This window comes from Athene noctua, chromosome 1 (assembly GCF_965140245.1).
Source record: "Athene noctua chromosome 1, bAthNoc1.hap1.1, whole genome shotgun sequence".
Lineage (NCBI taxonomy): Eukaryota > Metazoa > Chordata > Aves > Strigiformes > Strigidae > Athene > Athene noctua.
In genome coordinates, this window is record NC_134037.1 from 180,279,817 (window position 1) to 180,304,327 (window position 24,511).

The 24,511-nt window shown below is 37.3% G+C and overlaps 1 protein-coding gene across 1 annotated transcript; it reads right to left on the reverse strand.

Moving 5' to 3' along the window:
• Positions 1-3,495: 3,495 nt before the first annotated feature.
• SYAP1 (synapse associated protein 1) lies at positions 3,496-24,490 on the reverse strand. Its single transcript, XM_074906726.1, has 9 exons — positions 24,205-24,490; positions 19,313-19,431; positions 17,065-17,131; positions 15,287-15,360; positions 14,806-14,945; positions 12,954-13,099; positions 7,870-7,928; positions 6,739-6,886; positions 3,496-5,184 (listed from the first exon to the last, which is right to left on the reverse strand). Exons 1-9 carry the CDS (start codon positions 24,386-24,388, stop codon positions 5,057-5,059), a joined length of 1,065 nt encoding a protein of 354 aa, XP_074762827.1. The 5' UTR covers positions 24,389-24,490; the 3' UTR covers positions 3,496-5,056.
• Between the last annotated feature and the right edge of the window lie 21 nt (positions 24,491-24,511).

Genomic DNA, 24,511 nt, shown 5'->3' on the forward strand with positions numbered 1-24,511 from the left:
ACTTGGCCTCCAAAACTGGATTGCTCACCAGCTCTGCTGGGAATAACTCAGTGGCTAGGAGCTGATGGAGAGATTGCTAGCTGGCTCAGGGCAAACATTTTTAGGGGTCCTTCTGTTTATAGTCATTCAGTTTTCAACATGTGCTCAGACACATCAGTTAACTAGTATATCCATAGCCAGAAAGACCCAAAGTATGTCCAATAACATTCCTCCACCTGAAAGATCCTCTGGACCAGTATCTTTGCCTGCTTAGGCATGGTTTCAGCTCTTTCATTCACATGCCCACTAATTCTTTGACACCACATCCCACCGAGAGAGATTGTTGTTTCCGCACCCACACTAAGTGTCTGTGGAGGCTCCTCTCCACCCCAGTAATGCTCTTACAGCAGCACTTTTCATCCACCCAACACATGATGGGCTTGAAAGTCTTGTTACACTCAATGCAGAATGCAAGGTGGTGATGATACAGCAAAAGCAAAACTTTAAATTGCAGGCATCAAAGTCACAAAAGGGCACATGGCCAGCATTAAAACATTTCTGAAGTAAGTGGGACAAGAAGCTGGGTGTAATCTATTTGCTGGCCCTTATTTGACTGTGAGGTAAATTGGGCTCATTTCTCCTTGGGAAGGGTAGGAAATGCAGAGAAGCAGCAGCTTTATCTGTCTCTGAAACCTTCACATTTGAGTATGGAAACCATAGCTAGGAGAGCAAATATATAAAAGCAACCACAGAATTAAGATTTTGTGGATGCACAGAAATAAAAACCCCCAACAGCCTTTGATACAGGCTGTTTTCTTCTAGAACAGCCTATATCAAAGCAGGCATCAAATTTTTATTCTTCTAACTTTATATATAACCCTTAACTAACTGTATTTTTCTTCTGTCCCCCTTCTTTGTTAGAATTGCACCAAGATAAAAGTACATTTCTGTTCATGTAGTTTTGGATTAAGCCTACCTCCCAAGTGTATCTGGAGAAGTTTGTAGCTTCCTGAATCCCTGAATTAGCAGAGGAAAACGTTCACAACCTGTGCCAAAGAAAACCAGGCTTTTAAGAAATGAAGCAAGTGATTCATTCTTCAAGATAATTTATACAGAGTGCTGTCTCATTAAAAATGATAGAGTGACAAACTAATGATAATGATAACATTTTGGTTGTTCCTCCTTTTGCAATGGTATCTAGTTAAAAGTAACAGCTGAAAAGGAAAATTATTTTTTGAATATATTTAGACACACTAATAGATGTGGATTTGCAATATATATATGCATGGTCTTTGTATGTATACATACAGAGCCAATACGCAACTATACAGAGAAGATGAAGCCATGCATGTCTTCTGATGTTTTTGCAGGAATTGTCATTTTCTGAAATCATTAACTTAAATATAATACAAAGAAGATATAACAAGGAATTAGTTAACTGTTACTCACCATTTCATTTTAAAAAATTCATTAAAAAAAAAAACCCAGCCCTAAACCCCCTAATGTTCAAAATAAAGGAATAAAAGCACTGAAAATGAGTAGTTTGGAAAAAAAAAAAAATCCCCTAATGGATAACATTATTTAAGGCTAGGCTACTGTACTGTTGTTGTTACAGGTATATCAGTCAGCACTCACTGAGACATACAGTATCAGGCCAGACAATACATCTAAAGTTCTGCTGAAGTGAAATGCAGACCACTATCAGTGTGGTTCTTGACGCTAATTGTACAACTAGACTCTAAATATAGCACACGGTCCCAGGGCCCAACACAGCCGCTGTTGCTTGGCAGTACACCACTAAGTAACCAGACACACTTCATTCCCTTTTATGTAATACCTATTGCAAAGTAAAAGTCAATAATATTTGAGTGGTCAACAGTTCAAGGATGCATCTCATGGTCAGGTGATAGAGTCCTGCACATAGGTTTGTTCTAGCAAGGTTAAAACTGACATCCTGCGCTTCAGTACCACGTACATAAAGCGACCAAACACCTAGATAACCATACAGCAAAGAGAAGAAAAATACTTCTACAACCCAAGTGACAAACTAAAGAAATTCAAAGTTTACTGAAACAGTTCAGGAAATTGAAAGCTTTAGTTAATTTTGTTTAGAGAACAGTTGTAAATGATCAAATAAAACCACATTTTTTTTTTATTCCACGATTTAAAAATCTTTCCTTTTCTTCCTCCTCCAAACAAATTACTGAACCACAAAATTCCATACACATACTAGCTAATACCAACTGGACCAGTAAAGTAGTAGTTGAAGAGGATGCTTCAGTGCACAATAACTAGAGATGTTGGTATTTCAGAGGAAAACTGTATCACTGTTCTAAGCTAACCTAAATGACTTCCACACAATCTTTCCCCAATTTCTCAAAGGTTAACTGCAAAATCTGCACGTTTAGCTTCTAAGAAAACTTGTCGACAATCTTTTTCTTTGTTTGCTTTTCCTTTATGTTTTGAACAACTGCATTTTCTGTTACACTGTCTCCAAAGGTTGGTTATTACTTACATCTATTCTTGGTTTCTTTTGGTTTTGTCATCAATTTCATACTGTTGTTTTGATGGATTTTAGCATCTGCACCATCCCAGACCTTCCAATGATGTTGTTAAGAAAACACCACCGTACTTGCTTATGGAATATATTATGACACATTTGGGTACAAAGGCCTACAAAATTCACCATGAATGTGAAGACGTCTACCTATGTTCATCTTGGGTGACAAGTGGAATGCAGATGCTTTCCTTCTTACCATGCACAATAAAAACTACTAGGCACTGGTAGCAGTAACCTAAATGAAAGGCACGGGCTGGTCCTGAAAACTGCAGGATTATACAAAACTTATTTCAGCTTTCCAGGATAAAACAAGACATACAGATCTGAAAATATTAACATGATTTTTGATAAGAGACTTCAAATATCAGAGCTCCAGTCAGGGTCATCCTTACTACATTACTACCTTTTAAAATGCAAATTTAAATAGTTGTTTGGGGTTTTTTTTTAACCATTCTTGCTTTTCATGAGACTTGGAAAACTAAGGTTTTATATGTAGGACACATCTTTTATGAGATACGGAGTTTAGTATCTATAACCATTATATAGGCTATGCTTACATGAAAAGAAAGATGAGTCTTGATGTACAAATGCCATGGAATAAGCCAGTCATAGATCTGGAAACACTAGTAAAGATCAGGACAGTTTTCAAGAAAGCAGATATTTGGAGCTGTGATTTTGAGCTTTTAGTCATCCAGGGAAGATTTGCCACTATCAGAATAGAACTACCTGTCTTTTTAGGTGTTGTGTCAAACTGTACAGTAGACAGATCCTAATGTCTCCAGCTTAAATCTATGAGTATTTGTCAAGAGTAAACATTAGGCTTTGAATAGTCTGATTTTTATGAGCGTAACAGATTTAACATTTGTGGCCTTTAATTAATCCCAGATATAAAAAGTCTCTATAGTACTTCTTATTTACCACAACTTACCTTGCATCTGATAACTAAAAGTGAAAAACACTGTAAAAATACAAATCATGCTTAAGATGATTTGTAGTTGACAAAATGTATGGTAATAAAGAAACCAAACTGAGAAGCCAAATGTATGCAGGTTAAAAGACATTCATTTTCCATAATGAGAAGTACATGGCTTTCTGTCCAAGTTGCTACTAAAGACAATTTTAAATAGTCCTTTCTTACAGTAACAGCAGCTAAAACTACTTAGTTTTTTTCAATTCTCATGGGATGAATATTGACTGAATAATTACAGCATTAATCTTTTCAATCTCTTTACAAAGGTTTTCTGCAGAATTATGTCATTAAGACAGAGCTCACTGTATGTAACAAGCCTATAATTCAATTGTGCTTAATAGCTCCTTCCTACTTCATTTTACCCATTTTCCTTCATATTTGGAATTTCCTGAATGTTTTGCCACAGAAGTTTATGAAACAGATGACAAATAGAACATCAAATTTTCATTTACATACATAAAGATACTGACTTAATGGTAAAACAACAGGAAACATTCAGATGCCTAAGAAGAATCAAGAAATCTTTTAAAGAAAATTATTCTTTATTTAAATTCCATGTCTTAAGCACTGTGACAAAGTATATTTTTGAAATCCATATAAGTCTGAAGTATGTTTGCCTCTCATTCTGCCCTCCCTCCGAATGAGACAATTTTATACATATCTACAGCATTTAATAAAGATGTCCTGTCCAAACTAAGTTTTTACATGTTTCAGCACTTAAAGAGAAACATTTAATTTGCTCTCACTCAGACAGCAAAACTAAATGGAAATATAACAGTCTTCTGAAAAAAGAATGCATTACACTATTTCTTTCTGTGGGGAAAGGCAGCATCTTAATATGATGATTTAACTAAAACAACAGTTTAATTCAAGCAGTTAATAAATCTGTTCTTATTTAAATGCTTAAATGTGTGCCAATTAATCATATCTGATCAATAATTAATCAGTACTTCTTTTTGGAGACTGAACTAGTATTTTTTTAACAAGTTATCGGAAGTTTTTTGATAGTGTTTTCTATAAATTCTTTGGCTACATACATTAAGGAAGTTAAATACTCATGAAAGCTACTAGCTACAAGTACCTTAAAAATAGTACACATTTACAGATTATACAGGGACCAGAGTGCAAATGTGATGAAAGAGTTATTTTCAAGGACTAAGTTACTTACAACATCCAATTTTACATCCCAAACAGAAGGCTGTAGACAAAAAAAAAAAAAAAAATCAGGATTCTTAGATTTAGAAATCTCTTTGCAGAGCTTCTTGACAACATAAAAATGCCTCAAACTGTTGCTTCTTGTAATAGTTACCACTTTTAATTATGACATATAACCTGCAGTGTCTGTCTCCTCTGTTTTTCTTTTGAAGAATGTAGAAGTTCAAAAACTGCTCATATAAAGAACAGAATGGTTGCATCCCCATATGGAATTATAAGGATTTTAGATTCTTTTATGTATTTTGAAGATCTTTTGTAAGCAAAATATGAAAGCAGAAATCCATGTCAGTCGTCAGAAAAAGCCTAGGGTTATGGTGATTTTGTGAAAATGCTTAATTTTCTTCTTGCAACATTTCTTCTATTTCTTTATCCCAGTTTTCATCACGCTTTTCGGATTCTGTCACCACCTCATACTCTTGAAGCTCTTGTTGCAATTCCTTTTCCCAATCAGCAGTTTCTTCTACAAGAGATAAATTATGTGTAAGAATTAGCTTGATAATATAGAATGTTGCTTGTTTAAGTAAAACTAGATGAATTCACATTGAATCTCTCTTATATCCCTTAAACTTTATGGACTGTTCTTAGAAACTAAAGAAACTTCAAGAAACTTCAAGATCAGAGATTTCATCATCTTATTGACCACAGATAGGAATGAATTAATATGCAAGTCTCTATTCCTATGTGCATACTATAATAAAAGATATCAAAAGCAAACATGCAGCTTAGTACTTGTAGCAAGTGTCCCTTTGCAAGTTAATTTCTTACAGTCTTAAAGTCTACTACCAACTGAATCTCCCTTTGTACTTTTAAATCTCCAGAAAAAAAAATGAAGTTCCTAAGTTTGTTGGATATACTGTTATGAAAAAAGTCAGCCAAACAAAAAAGTAAGATCAAATACTGTGGATAATTTTAAAAAAAGCAGCAGTTATTATGCCGACACTTGTAGCTAGGCAAGCTCATTTAATCAAGGTTAGAGGTAATCATTATTTCATACTTCATGGCAAAGAGTGAGTCAGAAGGCATTTCTGTGTTGTTAATCTGTTTTAATTAGTTCTACCTATCATATGCAAGAGTACGGGGGAGGAGATGGGTGTCTCATGTGTTACATGCTGGTTAGTACTTCAGCCTAGATATGAAGGTACGTAATTCCATAGTCCAAGTCACTAAGGCCAGCTGAGATTTCTCTGAACAAATTACACATTAATGACTTATTGAAACACTTCCAAAGTTAGATGCAAGGAACTGATACTACTGATTAGAACTCCTCAAGCTTGGCTACGTATTGGAAAAAAGAACAATTTCAGAACACAACGATTCAGCAACATCCAAAACACATTGTAAGATGAATTCTGAAAATTGTACTATGATAAGCATCTATATATGCAAGTGTCTTCATAGCAAGTTTTTCATTGTGCTTAGCCAGTCACATCATCACAGATTCTTTTTATGCTTTTTACACTGATACTAGTTTTTCTGATTTTTAAATATAAGCCCCACTTCATTTCTTCTCATCATTCTCAAAGCTACTTGTTAAATTTTAACTGTTCTAAATGCATGTAAACCTTTTACAGCAGCGGCATCTGCAAGCTCACAGCTGGTAGAAATACTGCCTTTTTAGCTGGCATCACAAGAAGAAAACATACCCTGACTTTCAAATACTGTACTTTATATACAAGGATGTCAATTAAAGAAAGAAAAATCCATACACATAAGGAGACAGAAAGCAGGGAAAGGAAGAGGTAGACAGAAAAAAATACTCTGTTACTTTCATAAAAGAGCCACCTAGGTTCTTGGGATTTAAAATCCTCACAGGCAACATTCCACATAAGATGTGGTTTGACTGTGGTCAGAATTACCATTATTTCTACAATATTTCATTGCAGGTCATTTCATACATTTTGAAAAATGGTCACAAATCTGCTCTTCAAAATTGAATTACAATTTAAAAAAAAAAAAAAATCAACCTATCTTAGAATTGCTGTATTTAAGACCCAAAAGGTAATAATAGCTTTACCTTCTGCTGCTGAAGTCTCTTCTTTCTTTTTGTCTAGCACCAGTTGTTCCATTTCTTTTCTTAGGTCTTCCTGATTCAGATTACAGGCATCAAAAGCATCACTCACAAATTCTGATACACCTGGACTTGTGGAAATCTCTTCCTCATCCTGCAGTAAGACAGTCTTGTATAAGCTTATCCAAAAAGGGGAAAAAAATATCACCAATACATACTTCCACTCATGTGACTGACTGCCTTTTAAACAGTTAGCAAAAAACCCAAACCAAATGTGTTACTCTGACAACTATTTTTCTTTAAGAATATTTCTGTACAGACAAAAACATTAGACAGAAAATGACCTGCTCTTCATCCTAGGCTCCTTTTTGTGCTCTCTTAACAACTTCAATTCTGGTTTTGTAATCTTCAGAAAGAATAATAAACTCATAAGTAGTTTAGAACACTACCTAAGACTAATAATAAATTTTGACCACAATTCAGTAACAGTTTTCTATACACAAATAATATTGAGAGGACTGTTCTTTGGAAATCTTTCTAGCTTAATTTAGTCCACTGCATATTATTGGCAAGTGAATGCAGAGCTCTGCTTCTGCCAAGAGTGTTCTCTGGCACTGATTTTACAATCCAGAAATGAACAAGGGTCATTACGTGTCTAAGTTAAAGGTTTTTGCAGTATCGTGCAAAATTCTTCTTACTGTTTCAATAAAATAACCTTTCTATTGCAATGCAATGCATCATTTATATTTCCTGTATGTAAGTCTGACAACTGCTGAAGAGTTGGACAGAACATGGCACACAAATACTTTTTTATGAAAGTACTCCTCATGTCTAAATACAATGCAAACATTCTGCTCCAAGTATTTTGGAAATGTCACTCTCCAGAGTATTCAGGTCTTTTATAATGTGCAGAATACTAATGAAAGTATTCTTCAGATAAACTACTGTTTCTTCTACTGAAATGAGTTTAAAGTGTATGCACTAAAAATTAGTATCACATTAGAACAGCAGCAGGTTAGGACTAACAGATACTATATTATTATGGTTCATAGCACAACTTACTCAAAAGGATGCATAATTACCTATTAAGTAACAATTTCACATACTAAATACCAAAAAATATAACAGGATTTTTACCTCTTGAGATTTTATTGGAGGCTTTATTGTAACAGGTGGTGTTTTTGGCCGTACTGTTTCTAGTGAGAGGGGGAAAAAAAAAGGTAAATTACATTTAAATATATAAAAATCTCATTTAATCTGCATAGCTATTAAATATACAAGGAAATATTGTATTTTAAGTTTTTTAAGTTTTAAGGAATCCTGTTGGTTAAAGGGTGAATTCAGTCATAGATGAAGCATTTGCAACAACAAAATGGAAGAGAAGCAAATTTCTATTCATAAGGCAAATTTAGCAAATCATTTCCTCCTCGTTATTACTCCAGTGTTAAACCACAGGAACCCCTCTGCCCCTCAAAATGATCCAAAGAACTACAAATAGGAACAGCTGGGAATCCAAAAGAATGTCTTCTATAAAACACGTCACAAGATCTTTAAAGTTACAAAGGTGTAGACTTGGTCCTGAAATCCAGTTACTGCCTATCACAGAACTTCCCAAACTTCCCTGGTTGGGTACTTACTACTGACACGAGCACTAGTTAGCTCTCGGGTATACCAAACTCCATCTGTACGCACACCCTTAAATGCACATGAGAAGTGTTCTGCAGCCTTACACTCTTTCACACAGGCAAAGGAAGTCACTGAAAAACATAAACCCTAGAAGCTGTTCCCAGTTTCCTAGAAAAACTCACTGTGCATTCTGTATTGAGTAGCATGGTGCTAGGAAGATGACTGTTTATAAGCAAGGACAGATCTTTTTCTGGGCAGATAGAGGAACACCTCAGCATTGTTCTTTGTACACTAGCAGGGTAGACAAGTCACAATAACTAGCCAGGTGGCTGCAAGAACAATTAACATACAGCGTTGTGGTAGTGATTGAGTGCTTGCTTAGCAGCTCTATTTGTTTAAACATGCAAAACAGCTCTGAGCTTGCAGCTCTGAGCTTGTGGCTCTGCTTACTGCAGTGTGCCCAGGTGGACCTTTCCTGCTTACTCAGCAATTTCTGAAGGGGGAATTTTTTCAGGCTTAATTTTTAAAATTAAGATCAGTTCTAATTCAAATAAATCCCTAATTGGTAGTTCTCACTGTCTATACAGCTCATCTAATCAATGCCCACTGCTCTGTCCCATCCTCTCCCTTCCTTCCCCTTCCCTGTCTTCAGAGGATCTGTTACTGCACCCAACACCACAGCCAAAGAGGCTCCAGCACTCCCTCATCAGGAAGGCTGTAGAACATGGCACGAACTCTTCGCTGTTCAGCACTGAATGCCCAAAGCACCACAGGAGAGCTGCCACACCCTCCATCTGCTGCTTTCATGCAGAAACGGCACAGCAGCTCTGCACTGGGCCCTGCACCGGTCTGATGTGACTAACATACCATTAACACTGTTCTGGATCTACTGGCCTCGCATCACCTCCTTCACTGCTGATGTTCTCTCTGCCCCTGAGGTAACTTCATTCCCAAGTAAATAGTTACTAATACCTGGAGAAAGACTAGACCTTGGCATTTTGTTACAGATCTTACATAGTCTCCACACTAGAACATGGCATGCCTTCCATTTTTCCCTTCTTTTTTCCTTTCATATCAACCACATTAATTTAACTTTGTGAAAACAGCAGGTAAAGAGGAGACAGACAGAAATAACAATGGAATACATTTCTATTTTATAGACATCACTCAACTTTATGAAAAAACTCTGAACGTTATGAAGTGTTACCACCAGGCAATTACTTCCAGTTTTAGCCTCCAATGAGGGAAACTAAACTCCAAGAAGGTTAATAAAAAATTAACACAGATGATTCAGAGCTTCCCAAATCTATGCAATTTCTGAACCAAACAAAACATGTGTTTACTACAGTCTGGTAAGTATATCTTTACCATTACAGAATATACAGTCATTAGGACAGTAAATCTATCTGCATATCCCATGAGATCCACAAGAGGCCAGAAGACAGTGGGGTTTTTTGCCTCTTCCTTTTTTATTAAAAAAAAAAGATATGTTTTGGTTTTAGTCACAATTGTAATTTTACTAGAATGACTCTTTGGGTATTACCCAGCAATTTTTCTTTGGCAATTTCCAAGGGTTTGGATGACTCAATAGTTTTGCTGTTCAGTAGGGTCAGTTGCCATCTCTCCTGTAAAATTGAGACACTTCAAGTAAACCAGCCATAGTTTGGCAAATGTGAGTATTGTACTGTTAAAAAAGGAGGTTATGCTGCCCTAGAAACTTACAGGGTTAGACTACCCATTTAACTACATATTCAGCTTGCATAAAGGGAACCTTCAGAACTGTAATTAATGATAGAGTAACTTCTATTTGACTAGTCCATCAGCCACAACAGTAGCAGCTTTCTTTTCTTCTGGAATTGGTTTACTGAAGCAATGATATGCAGAAACAGAAATCAGATAAAAAGATCAGTGGAAAGGGGAATCATACTGACAAACTTCACAGAGAATATGCATATAAACAACAGTGAAGAAAATCTCTTTTGGCAGAATTTGTGTTTCTAATCTTTCCAAATGCAACCTCTTCCTCTATACAAAGGATTAAATGCAGTAGCAAATGAAAGGACCAATACGCAAAGATCTGTTGTGAGGCACTACAGAAACCAGAGAAGACAGTCACTACTCTTAGCAGTCTGTAATATAATCCTATCAGTTGGTGTAATAAAAAATCCAGAGGAACAGAAATCCAAAAAAAGGATTAAAAGTCACAATAAACAAATACAAGAAAGAAAGAAAATCAGATAGATAAATGAAAAAGACAGTAAGGTGCAGAAATTTATGAAATTATGAGAATCTCAGTGATTTCCTGAGTTGATGGCACCTGCACAGGATAACAGTAAACCAAACCTGCTCATAGAAAATTGGTGGGAGTGTAGAAGTGACATGACACAAACAGGTAAGAGATGAGCCTAAATACAGTCTGCATTGAAAAGTAAAGACTTTCTGTTATGATGAAAGAGTTAAGTGTAGAAGAGCTACTCTTAAATATCCTACACAAGAAAAAAAATTAAGTTTCAGCTTCCAGAAAACTCATCAGTTGTTTCTCCATATAATCACATTTCCTCTATTGCTCTTCTGTTTCTACAAGAGAACATACCTACAAAACTATGAAAACAGCAGAAGATTCAGTCATGTAAATCCCAACTTCATTTTTTAACCTGCACGTTTTTTAAATTAAAGGTACAGAAAAAGAACCCAAACCAAACACAAATTATGTACTCCTTTGCTTAAAACAGTCTTCTGAACTCTACTGAGCAAAAGAATTACATCATTATAGTAAACATATAAATTAATTTGGCCTATTTCTATACTGTCTCTCAATCTTTGCAAGGAGGGAACCTTGCTCCCTACAGGGAGGTCCACTGGTGTGTGCTGGTAATAGTTATTCTCATCAAAGGTTAGCATCCTCTGGAGTGCACACAGCCTGTGGTCGCTTTGCATAGGTTTGGCCTAGATCTCCTCTGTGCTCCATGTAATATGCTCAAGTGGGGCCATGATTTTTTTTAAGCTTTCAAAGCCTGAAATAGGATGTGTAGTCTTTCTGTGGTTGACAGTATTGCTGTTCAACATGGGGACATACTCCAAGATTTAGTTGTATATAGCCCACTGGGACAGCAGACAACTGTCCTGGATAAAGTCAGTCAGAATTGGTGCCTCTTGGTCTGCAGTAGATTCTGGAGTCACCTGTCCTGTCACCATTGCTTGGATTTTAACTCAGAGAAAACTGTTTTGTTCATTCTAGATGTGGACCTTGCCTATGCTACCACGCAACACTCTGAACAGAACCTATAAGAAACAGCATAAGACAAACTGACAGCAAAGACACACACATACACACAAAAAAAAGCTTGAGGAAATTACTACAGTCCTTTTTGAAAAGGTATGTTCTATGCAACATACAAGCCTGGCTCTGTAATTCCCTTTGTAACCTCCCCTTCACCACAAGGTTCAGCTGCCTGTGTCCAAGAACCCAAGGCCCATCTGAGCAGCCTTAGCTCAGATTGTGCTGAAAATTACCAAGTTGTGCAAAAGAGCTGTGAGAAAGTCTGTAAAAAGATAAGGTGAAATTAGAAACTGAGGTACGATTAGAAAGATGGGATCATTAGCAGTGCAGTAACTCAAGAGGAAAAATACCAATATGGAAAGATACTATATTTGAAAGGGGGGGAAGAAGTCAACTTGGCAGTGATCAGTTGATCGTCAGTCGGGCCAGCGGTGTCAACAGGACATAAACATTAATGTATTTCATGGATTATGACAATTTATTAATGTTGGGGATATGAAAATCTGTTCCTATGTGCAGTGAAGGCTTTCTCCTTCTGCCTAATGCCTACCCAGCCTGCGGAGATTATTCAGGTATCTTTCCAGGGGTGGTGAGTGTACCTATCTTAAACTAAGATTTAATGAGCTACTAGTTTTCTTTTGTGTCTTTGCCATTAACTGCTTTATATTCTTTAAGCTGCATATATTCCTGCTTGCAGAATTTGTTTGCATGCAGATAAAGATGCCCAGTGATTCATAAGAGGGTCAGTAAGAATCATTTGTATCAACTGATCAATGTAACTGAAGATGCCTAAATTGAAGTGGATTTTTCATCTCAAGATTGAATCCCAGGTTGTCTCTTGGTCCCCATCTTTCTCGATTTCCACAGTATATTGTGGGCTTTTCCATGTCCTGCATGTGTCTGTCTTCACCACCACAGTAATTCTATCCTGGTAACACTCCCTAACTTCTGTTTGGCCAAGAGCAAACCATATGCCAGCTGGCTGGATTGGCTAGTACCTGTTGTCTTACCAGGTGAAACCTCCTACTTCTGGCAAGTCAAAAAAGCACACGAGAGACCACTAGTGGTCTTGAGCTGTTATAAGCCAAGTACAAAATTTACATCTCTTGATATTTCCACTTGGCTGAAATAGGAAAATGGTTTGAAAGCAGTAGGAGCCTCCTCTTCCCCCATCTGGTTAAACACACCAACTATGGTGAGAGAAGCCCTGATTCAATAGGAAATCCAGGATAAAAATCCAATGTCACCCGATGTATACAGTGAATATGCATGACACTAACTTAGGGAGCTATACTAAAACAAATCCTTTCCGTACCTTTTAGTTGACTATCTTCTTCTCTGCCTTTGCTCTCTTCTTTTCCTACTGCTTGCTGTTGAGCTGCAAGTGCAGTGAGTTGTGCAGACTGTTTAATTAGGGATACCCTGTAGAAATAATTTCTCCAGAACACCTCTTCCTTTACACTAGAGAGAACAAACAGATTTCGATTACCACATTTGGAAATATGGTTCCTGTTACCATCTAGCAATAAAATAAAATTAAATATGCAGAGGGAAGGAGTAGACATAGCTGCCATTTAAGTAAAAACTTGAAAAATAATTAGTGGTATTAACACACTTTAAGAACTCTGTCATTGTAGAAGTTCTTGATCTCTTACAAAAGATAGTTACAATGGATTTGAACACATAATAATAATGGTATGTCTTTATAAAAAGATTAACAGTATCAGCAATACATAATTTGGAAAAATATCATGCTGTTCCATCTCTTGCCAAATTATGTAAACAAACACAACAAGCCAAATAACCCTGCTCTCTTCACTACTTCTCTAAAACCAACATTCTATCATTGTCAAACTATATTCATCTACGCCTTCCCTAGACCTTGGGTGGAACTGGAACATCTCTGATCTGTAGGCAGAAGCCATTCCTAGACTGCAACAGAACTACTTCACTATCTGCACATCTTTCAGCATATCTGCAGGACCTTCAGTAATTAGAAGCTGCCATCTTGGAAATGACCTGTTCTGGTAAGTATGAGACTATCCCATTTCTTAGGTAACATTTCCCTCTGATAATCCTCCAGCAAGCAAGAAAAGACCCAACTTTAACCCAGAGGGAACAGAAGGCAGAAATGGCAAGACATGTGCGGAGGAAGGCGTGTAGGTCAAGAAAGAAAGAAGAGAGTGAAGTTACTTTCCTGCCCATTCAGACAAAGAGTGACTATTGAGACTAAGAACAGGAAAAAATACCCTATTAAGCAATGTGGTAGAATAGGCAAGGATAGCATGACCAGAGGCTGAATACAGAGTGCCAGAGACAGATCTGATGAATATCTAGAATGTGGGCAAAGTTTTAGGGCTGACAACAGCAAAAAAACAATAGGAAAGGGGGTGGATATTGTGAAGAGCTGGAAAGATTTATAAAAGATTTAAGACAGAAACGCTCACAAAGACAGATGTTTTATTTCCTGTTTCCATCCTTAGACAAGACGACTAATGTTGGGAACTCCTACTTAACAAGAATGTTGACCTGTGAAACAAGCTTTAGGAGAAGAGTCTGGAACTGGATAAGGAAGGAGAACAGCACTGGAATAAAGATGGGATCAAGAAGCCATACTAGAACAGGTCATAACTGCTGGGACAAAGACCTTATGGGCCTTTTAGTTACGTCCACTAGAAGGAAGGCAGTCGCGCCACAGCTTTTCCCATTGCTTATTCAAAACCAGTTTTTCTTGCTTGTATTGCTACTGTTTTGTGATGCATTCTTTTACCATCTCTCCAAGGGGCCTCTGACTGTCCGATAACCTTTTTGGTGTGTTAGTTACACCAACAGATTTGAACATTTTTGTTGCTGAATGTACCTTTGTTTGGGAAAATTGTTTTCAATTCATTCAGCACACCAGACATGGAAAAACTTAAGGTCTTTCCCAGACTTAAGTCACAAGGTCCTTATTACTTCTGAACGTCTAACAAATCTAGTTCTTTCCTCCAACTGCTAAACCGCAATGCACATGCAATATTCCATGCATTTGAAATTAGCAGATACAAAATACATAGAGGAAGTACATAAAGAAAGAGTTCAAGTGAAAAGAAAAAGGATTAATTTATGAATACTTACAGACACATTAGAAGTACAACAATACATAGTTACCAGTAGAAATTACTTACTGTTTGGGAACGAGATCAAACCTCATCCTGTTGAGAAGTTCATCTTCTTGTAACATCACCATTGCAACAGGGTACATTTGATCAAAGTCAAAATTAAACTGCACACCTGCTGGAGGATCCCGCAGAAAATTTCGTTTATCCTTCGAAGAACACACTTATGGTCATTAACTGATATTAGAAAAGGTTATCATATTTCACACACAAGACCAGCAAAGCAATCCCACCCCCACATAATTCTATCATACAACAAAGCTGTAAAGCATTTATAAAACCAAAAAATTATATTGGGGATCTACTTTGCCTCATGTTGATACTGAAAGAACTATTTACTCTTGCACATGATCAGTGCAGTGACAGACACATTAAAAGAAGTATATTGAAAATACATAATTTAATAATGCCAAACTTACTTAAAAAAAAAAAGATGTTTTAAGCTCTCCAACAGAAAAATTTAAAATCTTACAAGAAACAAAATACTTACTGCTGACAAGGCCAGTATTTGTTGTTGAATTGTATCTTCTTCATTGCTGTCTACCCAGGGAGGTACTGCTGCTTCTGATATTGAAAGAAGGAAAATAATGGAATGTGTATTACTTAAAAAAAAAACCCAAAACAAACAAAACCAAACCACCTTACATAAAATAACACAAAATGTCACAAAAGTGAGCAGACTGACATCAGCAAGCCAATTCATTGTTCCTTTTTCCTAAACTAAGCTCATGGTGTAAAAGAGAAACTCGAGGAATGCACCTTTGCTTATCAGAGGTAAAAAAAAAAAAAAAAAAAAAAAAAAGTTGCTGACTTTTTTCAGTTCAGTTACTGTAAAACTAGAACTGTGGGGATTTCTTTGCAGTCGGAACTTGTTGTCTCTTAGTGAAGTAGTGCTGTGTAACTGGTTAAGCTGCCTGCAAATAGAAATTTCTAGATTTACTTTAAACCTATGAACTTTGTCTAAATTAAGTTTTCAAAATAATTTACTATTGTATTAATTTTCTAACACCCAGAAGACACCAATTCTTTAACTATGGAGAAAAATAAGTTATAAATTACATGTTATACGCTGAATAAGCATACTCAAGTTCAGTTGATTTCTGTATTTACACAGATGCTTCCAAATCAGTTCTGCAGGCTGTACATAGAGGAAAATAAACTACTGTAGGGGTATGGAAACCTATTAATCTCTTTCCTCTCAATGCAAATTCAGCCTACAGGGACATGATGATGCATCTATAACAGTTAACAAATAATTCTTGTGCGCTTAAACTAACAACACTTATTTGTTATGGACCTCACATCAGCATGATCTTTCACCCACATGGATTCACATCTGATGTTAATGCTTCTTTCAGTTAGGCCATCTGTTACACCTTCTTTCACCAATCTAGCTACCTATTTTCATGAAACTTTTAGAAATATATTAGCAAATGCCAAAGTTTACTAACAAAGACAGAACAACAGAAATACAGAGAACGTGATTACATAAGCAGTCTTAAAATAAGAAACCTGACATACTAACTACAGACAGTACAAAAAATTTTATCACAATCCATTTAAAACCAGCTCATTTTCAAGATTAACAATAGAGCCACTAATTATTCAAACTGTCAGAAATTACCACATTTAGGTAACACGTTAAAAGAGATAAAAGCCTATGATGAAACGCCACACAAAAAAAATTGTGCTTATTTTAAAGTCTCAAATAGATCTACTGATGTCAATGGTACATGGGTGAATAACTCAAAGGATTTTGATCACAGATAATTATAAAGCAAATGATTTATGGGAAAGCAAAAGGGCAATTATATCTTTAATGTAAGCAGAGCAACTCCTACAGCAAAACTAATTAAATACTCTAGTGCAAACTCTAAACCGTATTTTTCATTTCACTATGAAAACGTGACAATTGCTAAAGCTCAAAAGAAAAGTAATTGTCATGCTGATTTTTTCAATAAACATTTAAATAAATAAAGGCTTAAGATTCCAAACAACAATAAGAGAACAGCTTTGCCAGCACAGCGATCTCTGAGTTGATTTCATACAGCTGAATTTGGTTAAAAAAAGAAAATCCAAACCAACTAGATAGTGTAACACTAACTTGAGTTAGTCATCTTCCTATTCCACAGTATGTAAAATTCTGCCATAATGTGGTTCATTAAATGGAGTTTTGATAGATTAGGTTTAGATATAGCTCAACTATCCCACTTCCAGCAAGTTTTAGCTTATGCAATGTCATGCATTATCAAAAAAAGCATACATTACCTGATTTCTTTGTTTGCTGCTCTTGGACAAATTTTTTCTGTTCCTTCTGAAAATCTCCAATAATGGTCTAAAGTAAAAATTAGGGAACCAATTAAAAAAAAAAATTCACTCTTTTTTCATATTAACTCAGAAAGTGCTTTCAAATACACTATAGTATCATATTCTTATATCCCTGGTGGCCCTTTTTGTAAGTTAAAGGTGTTTCACGTAAAACATATATTCCTCTTTATCAAGACATTAGGTTTTTCCCTTTAAAAATGTAAACTATTGAGTACACTTTCAAAAAAAAAAAAAAATCCTAGCTGATAATTTGAACATCAGCATACTATGCATATACACTTACCACCTTACCATAACAAATACAGACAACATAGACTGTTTAGACTTATTTAAACAGGTTTTAAAGCACTAAACACTTAAAGATACCCTTGGCCTTACAATAAGTTTCAAGAGTTGCCTAAGAAATATATCCACTGCAATAAATTTGACTTATAAAATTAGTAAGTATCATTTCCAGAATGCCTGCTTAGCTGAAATAAAATTTCTTCATTTATGTTGTTGACAAATTTGCATCAAAAAATTATGTTCAGAAATATCCTATATTGAATTTATAATTAAAACATGGAGAATGGTCTCAGAAGTCAGCATGCCATAATCTAGAAGTAACAATGCAAATGTTGTTCTGTAGTTGAAAGCAGAGGCAAAAAACCATTAAGCTAGAAATGAATACTTACACCATTACCAAAATACGAATTTCATGTAGTGAGATCTCTGGTTTAGCAAGTTACCAAAAAGCATGCAAGTCTTCAAGCTAAATCCTGATAAATTCCTATACATTTTTTTCCCTTCAACAACCCAGCATTTCAGTTTAAGGTTAACGATCAGTGAGAGAACTACTGTAGGGCCTGTTATATAAATAGATCATTGTGGTTCCTCCTGTTTTTAAGTTGTATGTATTTTTGGTATTTATGGAATAAAATAATTTGTATGGTATAATAAAAAGATTTATGATGATACAAGTATAATCCTGTTTCTCCCATATGTAAGCTAATTAGTCAAAACAGGGAATTCATTTTACTCTAAGGCATCCATGTAAAAAAGAAAATGGTATTTTAGATATAAAACGGGCTGTAGGTACTTTGCTACAGTTTCTTATGAGCACTATTATTTGTGTATTAAATTACCAAATAAGCTTATTTGATTTTTCTGTTTTGATGTGAATCAAAATTACATTAGACTAATACATTGTGGGAAATATAACTGCTATACTGTATACCACTATACAGTTGTCACAAGAAGGTCAACAAAATCTGGAGACAAAATTTGATAATATCAAATTCAGAAGTGTCATTTGATGATTATTTTCAAAGACAAAATGAACACTAATTATAACAAGAAATTGAATTTCATTGTATTTTTTTTTTTTTTTAAAAAAAGGCAACACTTCAGTTCCACTGAAGGAGTGTCTGAGAGACCAAAGCAGAGGGGTCTGGCTGCGTATCCTGTGTCTGACACTCTTGGATGCACAGTCCCACTACAGCTGGGTTGGTTTTGGCCAGTTCCCTTGCCCTTCCCCTTCCTAACAAACACAGAACACTACATGGCACTTACTGCTGCGTTTTTTGTGATTTTTAAGCACTAGAAGAACACCTGCTGACATAAATTAAAGAACTTGAGCTGACAGCCAGGAACAGGGAGGGCAAGAGAGAAGTGGCAGGGTCGGAGAAAGAACAGGACATACTAAGCTGTTTTGTTAACTCACTGGGTCTTATGAAATCATACCTGTATAGCTCTAGGGTCTTAGTATACAATATCCACAAAGCTGACCCAATTCTGAATCTTGCTTCAGAGATGCATTTAAGATGCAAGCTATAGCATTGTTCTTTCCACTTACACTGAGGGGAGAAACCCAACCCACACATCTCCCAGACATTCAACTGCCTGTCCCTAATAATCCTTCCTGCCTTTCCTCCTCCATCAGCATTTTTAATATTTTCTTCTGGTCTTTCTCTAGTGTATCTACGTCCTGAAGGAACAGAACACAGGTACAGTACTGAGTAAATCAGTGACCATTTTTTTGGCATGTCTACCTTGAATAAACATTTCAGTCCCATAATTTATCATGACAGGAGACATCTGTTCCTGAAACACATAATGCTAAAGCCATTTTAAAGAAATGTTATCACATGCCAGATTTGCCATGTTACAACAACAGACCTTTCAGTTCAGGTATCTAGAAATAAAATACCTTATCAATGATACTGTCAATTTTTCCTTCTTCTACGGACTTCTTTATTGTCTGTGCTGTTTCAGCAACGGATTCAGATATCTTTTTTGTAGCAGCGGTGGCAAAATTGAAGAGGTAACCTTTTGCAGACGAGAAGAGAAAGACCTGAAAAAAGATCTTTTTACAGCCAGTTCTCCTACTAGGTTTATTTTTCTTTCTCTTTAGACATTTGGATACCTACTTGAAAGCTTCTTTCAAAATCATTTACACTAACTTCTGCCCTACAAAGAACTCCTAAAATCCTATTTATCCTTTTCTAGATCATATTCTTTAGTGATGAGGATCAAATTGTATGTCTGATCACAACTTTCTGTAAATCAAACTTTTATACATGAACCTTGTTTATTAAATCAAACATTCCTAATGGTCCTTGAAATACTGCTTTCCAATGAGTTTTCTGAAGTAATGTGTCTTTCCTAATTTCATTTAAGTATTCTGGAGACATTAAGCAGTAAAGTAACTTTAGTAACAGTATTAAAACAGAATTAATTTTTTTAAAGAAAATCAACATGCACAATAAAGTCTTATGAAGTAAAGCAACAAATGCATGAAAAATTTCAGACAAGGAACAACCGAAATTCCTTCAAAAGTCTTAAGATAGAAGCTTGCTCTTGATGCTTGCCCTTTTCTATTTTGCACTGTCTTCCTCTTTTTTAGATCCATGACAAGCACTGTGGTCCTGGTTTGCTTATTTTTCTGAGTATGTTTAGTGTCAGAACAGTAACAAATATTTACAAAGACTAACTAGCATTTTTATATTAGCAATGCTGAAGTGAAGAAAGGTGGCAGGGGAAGGACTGTGAAGCATAAGCAGTTGCCTTGTATTTGTTTTTCATTGAGGAGAACAAACTGCAAGTAGCAAGATGTGTATCACAAACCTTTAGAAACATTAAATATCAGTTTATTGACAAAGGATCTTAAAACAACATTGGTATTGTTTATTTCTCAGATAATGACATGTCACAAGCACTTTATTACATTCAAACAGTTGTATTATGACTGTAGTATCACAGTTACAGTATATACAGTGATAAAATGCCAGTAAGTGCCATAGCAAACATAGTGTAATAATTGCAGAGGGATCTAGGTAGATTGGAGCATTGGGCAATCATCAATGGCATGTAATTTAACAAGAATAAATGCTGGATTCTGCACCTGGGACAGAGTAACACAAGGCACGAGTATAAACAAGGAGAGGAGCAGCTGGAGAGCAGCCCTGCAGAAAGGGATCCGGGGGTTCTGGGCACCAGCAAGCTCAACATGAGCCAGCGGTGTGCCCTGGCAGCCAGAAGGGCAAACTACACCCTGGGATGCATCAAACGTATTCTCTGGCATAACCAGCCAGAGAAAAGAGGTGACTGTCTCGCTGTATTCAGCATTAGTGCAGCCTCACCTTGAGTTCTGTGCAGTTCTGGGCACCACAACTTAAGAAGGATGTAAAGGTCCTTGAATGTGTCTAGAGGAGGACAACAAAGCTGGTGAATGTCCTGTGAGGTGTGGCTGATGACTTTGGGCTTGTCTAGTTTGTAGAAAAGGAGGCTGAGGGGTGACCTCATGCTGTCTACAGCTTCCTGAGGAGAGGAAGCAGAAAGTGAGGCGCTGAGCTCTTCTCGCTGGGATCCAGTGACAGGATGCATGGGAATGGTTCAAAGCTGCACCAGGGGAGGTTTAGACCAGACATCAGGAAGCATTTCTTTACCGAGTGGGTAGTCAAACCCTGGAACAGGCTTCCTAGAGAGGTAGTCAATGCACCAAGCCTGTCAGAGTTTAAGAGGCATTTGGACAATGCCCTTAACATGCTTTAATTTTTGGTCAACCCTAAAGTGGTCAGGCAGCTGGACTAGATGATCATTGTAGGTCCCTTCCAACTGAAATAGTCCATTCTATTTTAATTCTAGGGTTAGAAGTAGTAATGGTGAATCTAAACTGCATAGCAACTATCAAAGGTATATCTGAGGCCTTAGTAAGAATGCAAAGCATGTGGGATGGTAAGAATATTTTAGTTATTCCAAAAAATCAACTTTGACTTTTATACAGAGGACTTTCAAAAATAACCCCAGCACTTCTGTTTCCAACAAACAAAAAATCACCTTCCTTCTCAAGACCTTACAAAAATTCCAGTTTCCTTATGAGTTAGAAATGTAAGAAATAACCTTACCATGCAAAAAAATTGTGAGTTCTTTTAACACACGGTTGTTAGCCAGTGGTAGAATGAGTTACATTCATGTCACCTTTTGGAGAGCTGACTGTTCTTTCCGGCATATAAAATATTCTCTTTATGATATCACTAAATCAACACTGAAATACGCAGGGGTCTAGCCAACCCTTAAAGCAAGCCTGTTTCTTATACGTAACTTTCATTTATAAGCCACAGGATGGTGGCAACCAAACTTCCTTCAGGTACTTGCTAGCATCTTTCATATCTGTTGCCAGGCTTTACGACCCATCACATGCTTGTATAAAAAACACCTATCTTTTACGCTTACAGATATAGACACATAGACTATCCCCTTTATGAAGCAGAGGGAGCAGCAGCCTACTGGATTGTTTCCTCCGTACCAGCTTTTATTGGTTAAGTATCCCTGGAAAGTTTCTCAGATGCAATTGTTTTAGGTGCAAAAGGTGCGGAAACATTTGCTGTCCAGCAATGTTTTGGTATTGTTGGGAAAAATGTTGGTCAGTCCTAGAACCAGGCTGAGGAGCAAAATGCATTTTATTTCCATTAAGAGCAAATATTCAGGAATTAAGGTGCTTACAAAACCTCAATGAGAGGTGGTACTCAGCCTTAGAAAAATAGAAGTAGTGGTAGAAAATAACGCTTCCGCATTCAAACGATGAAGAAACTATCCCTCCCTCTATGCCTGTATTATGTACCTAGCAATATTTCTATTAGTAGTTCAGATTGACAAACTCTCCTAACATTTGTAATGATGAGCAAAAAATAACGTATGCAAGGCTTCAGGTTTACCAGTAAACTTCTTTGTGATAGGGGAGTGTTTCCACATAGCTATCCTGGTTATTAGTCGTGCAGATGTTTCTAGAGTTACCATGTGTTAAAACAGTGATGTCCAAATCCTCATGAGAATAATGCAAACCCAAAGCCTTTCCACCACAATCTTCTCTAGTGTCACAGACAAGGAATCCACAGATCACTAAACCAAATTCTCACTTCCAGAGCAAATTATAGGATGGACCTTTAAATCTGTAACAGTCAATACTTATTCTCCCCCTGAAATTCAGTCTTTTCTTCCTTCCTGAACAGAGTGACTACGAGATCTATTTACAACAACCAGACAAGTATTTGACCAAAATACACAGATAAACTGCAGCTGATAGCCCAAGGCAAAGCACGGTAAGAGCCATCTCAGACTAACCTTTCAGATGATATTCATCCAGCATTTCAGAGCACCAGTAAAAAAAACCACTTTAGCAACGAGTATGGAACTGTACTTTGGATTAATTTTATCTAAGAATCTACTATCGTAAAGCAGAATTCTTACCTCTAGCAACTTACAGCCTTATGTCATTACAGAAGAGTTCAACAAAATCATCAAACCCATTACTTTACTATGAAAAATCACAGCAACCCCACACCTATATGAAGTACATTATTCTACATGTACACATCACTTCTCTCACAGTGACAACAGAACAGACACTTAAAGAAATGCTGTTCCTTTAGTAACAATTCTTAAAAGATAATTGAAAGAAACATTTGCAACCATTTACTTGGTTCATATTTTAAACATCCACTTTTTTTAAAAAATGCTTTTTGATTTCCAGTGAGGCAACATCCCTTAACAGTGCACAAAACTGTTAGCAACTCAAGCAAATATTTCTCATTGCCAGTAACTGCTATTTAAAACGAATCTCTGAGATGCAGAAAGACGAAGATGAAATTAGAGAATTAGGTGACTTCTAAACTTCCGGCTTTATCAACTGCATACGAATGTTTCAGAACGGTGGAAGAGACTGGACAAGCTGTATTAAAAACTCCATCCTGTGAAACACATGACGCATGCCACAGACTACAGTTAAGAGGCATGGTTTACAAGAGATGCAAAACAAAGATATATGAAAACACAAGGTAGAGAAGTGTAGAAAACAATGACTTTTCAAACTTTTCCGTACTACCTAATCTAACCTAAATTACCAACTACATATGAAGAGAGAGGCTTCAGGGGTTTTTTCTTTTTCTAAAGTCTTCAGGTCATCTCATAGACTTGTGTTCCCCAATTTCCCCAGTTACTGTGCAAGCTGCGTTGGAGCTATTGCTATCTAGATGAAAAGCGATTTTTCTTTAACATTTGTTGACCTGAGAATAAACATGCTTAACTCATCTTAAAACTTATCTGTAATTGTTTAGCTCAACTAAAGCTTTGGTTTAAGTGCCACCGATAAGCGCTAGTAACTCCTCCTCTAGCCTCTAAACATTCATTAATCTGGTCTACTTGCCCTCCTCCAGTTGCTACCCTGTGCTACCTCACCACACTAAGGGAGCTTTGCTGCTAAGACTACATTTTCTCTTTTTTAACAGACCCATAGCAGCACTCCCCGCGTGAAGATGCCTGGGCACGACACGTCTCTTCAACAACTGAAACTATTCTTTTACTCAAGCCTTTTCCGGGCATGAAGGCCCTCAGCCGCGATGCCTGTGAGAGGGGGAGGAGCCCCACACCTCTCCGCTAAGGCCCAGGGCACCGCGGGGGAGCGGAGCGGCAACACTTCGGCCGCGGGGACAGCACTGTGGGGTGCTTCCTGGTGGGGTGCGGGTGTGCCCCGGGGCTGGCAGCGCCGGGCCGCCTCCGCCGCGCTCCCCCAGCAGCACCGGCGTGCGAGGGCGGGACACTCACTGCCGAGTCCCTTGGCCTGGCTGAGCAGCGCCTCCGAGTCCGCCTGCTCCGAGCTCCGCACGGCCGGATCTACGTCCGCAGCTACCGCCTCCTCCTCCGCGGAGCTGCTCCTCTCCTCGGCCGACAGCAGCTTCTCCTCGCCTGCCCGCTCCAGCCCCAGCCAGCTGCCCAGGCCGCGCAACATGGCGCAGGAGCGGCGGCGGCCGCGCTCGGCCGTTCAGGGGCACTCCCAACGCCGAGGGGCGAGCAGCCCCCAGTGCGGAAGCCCGGCCTGCGCGCGCCTTCCGCGTACGTCACTTCCGCTCCT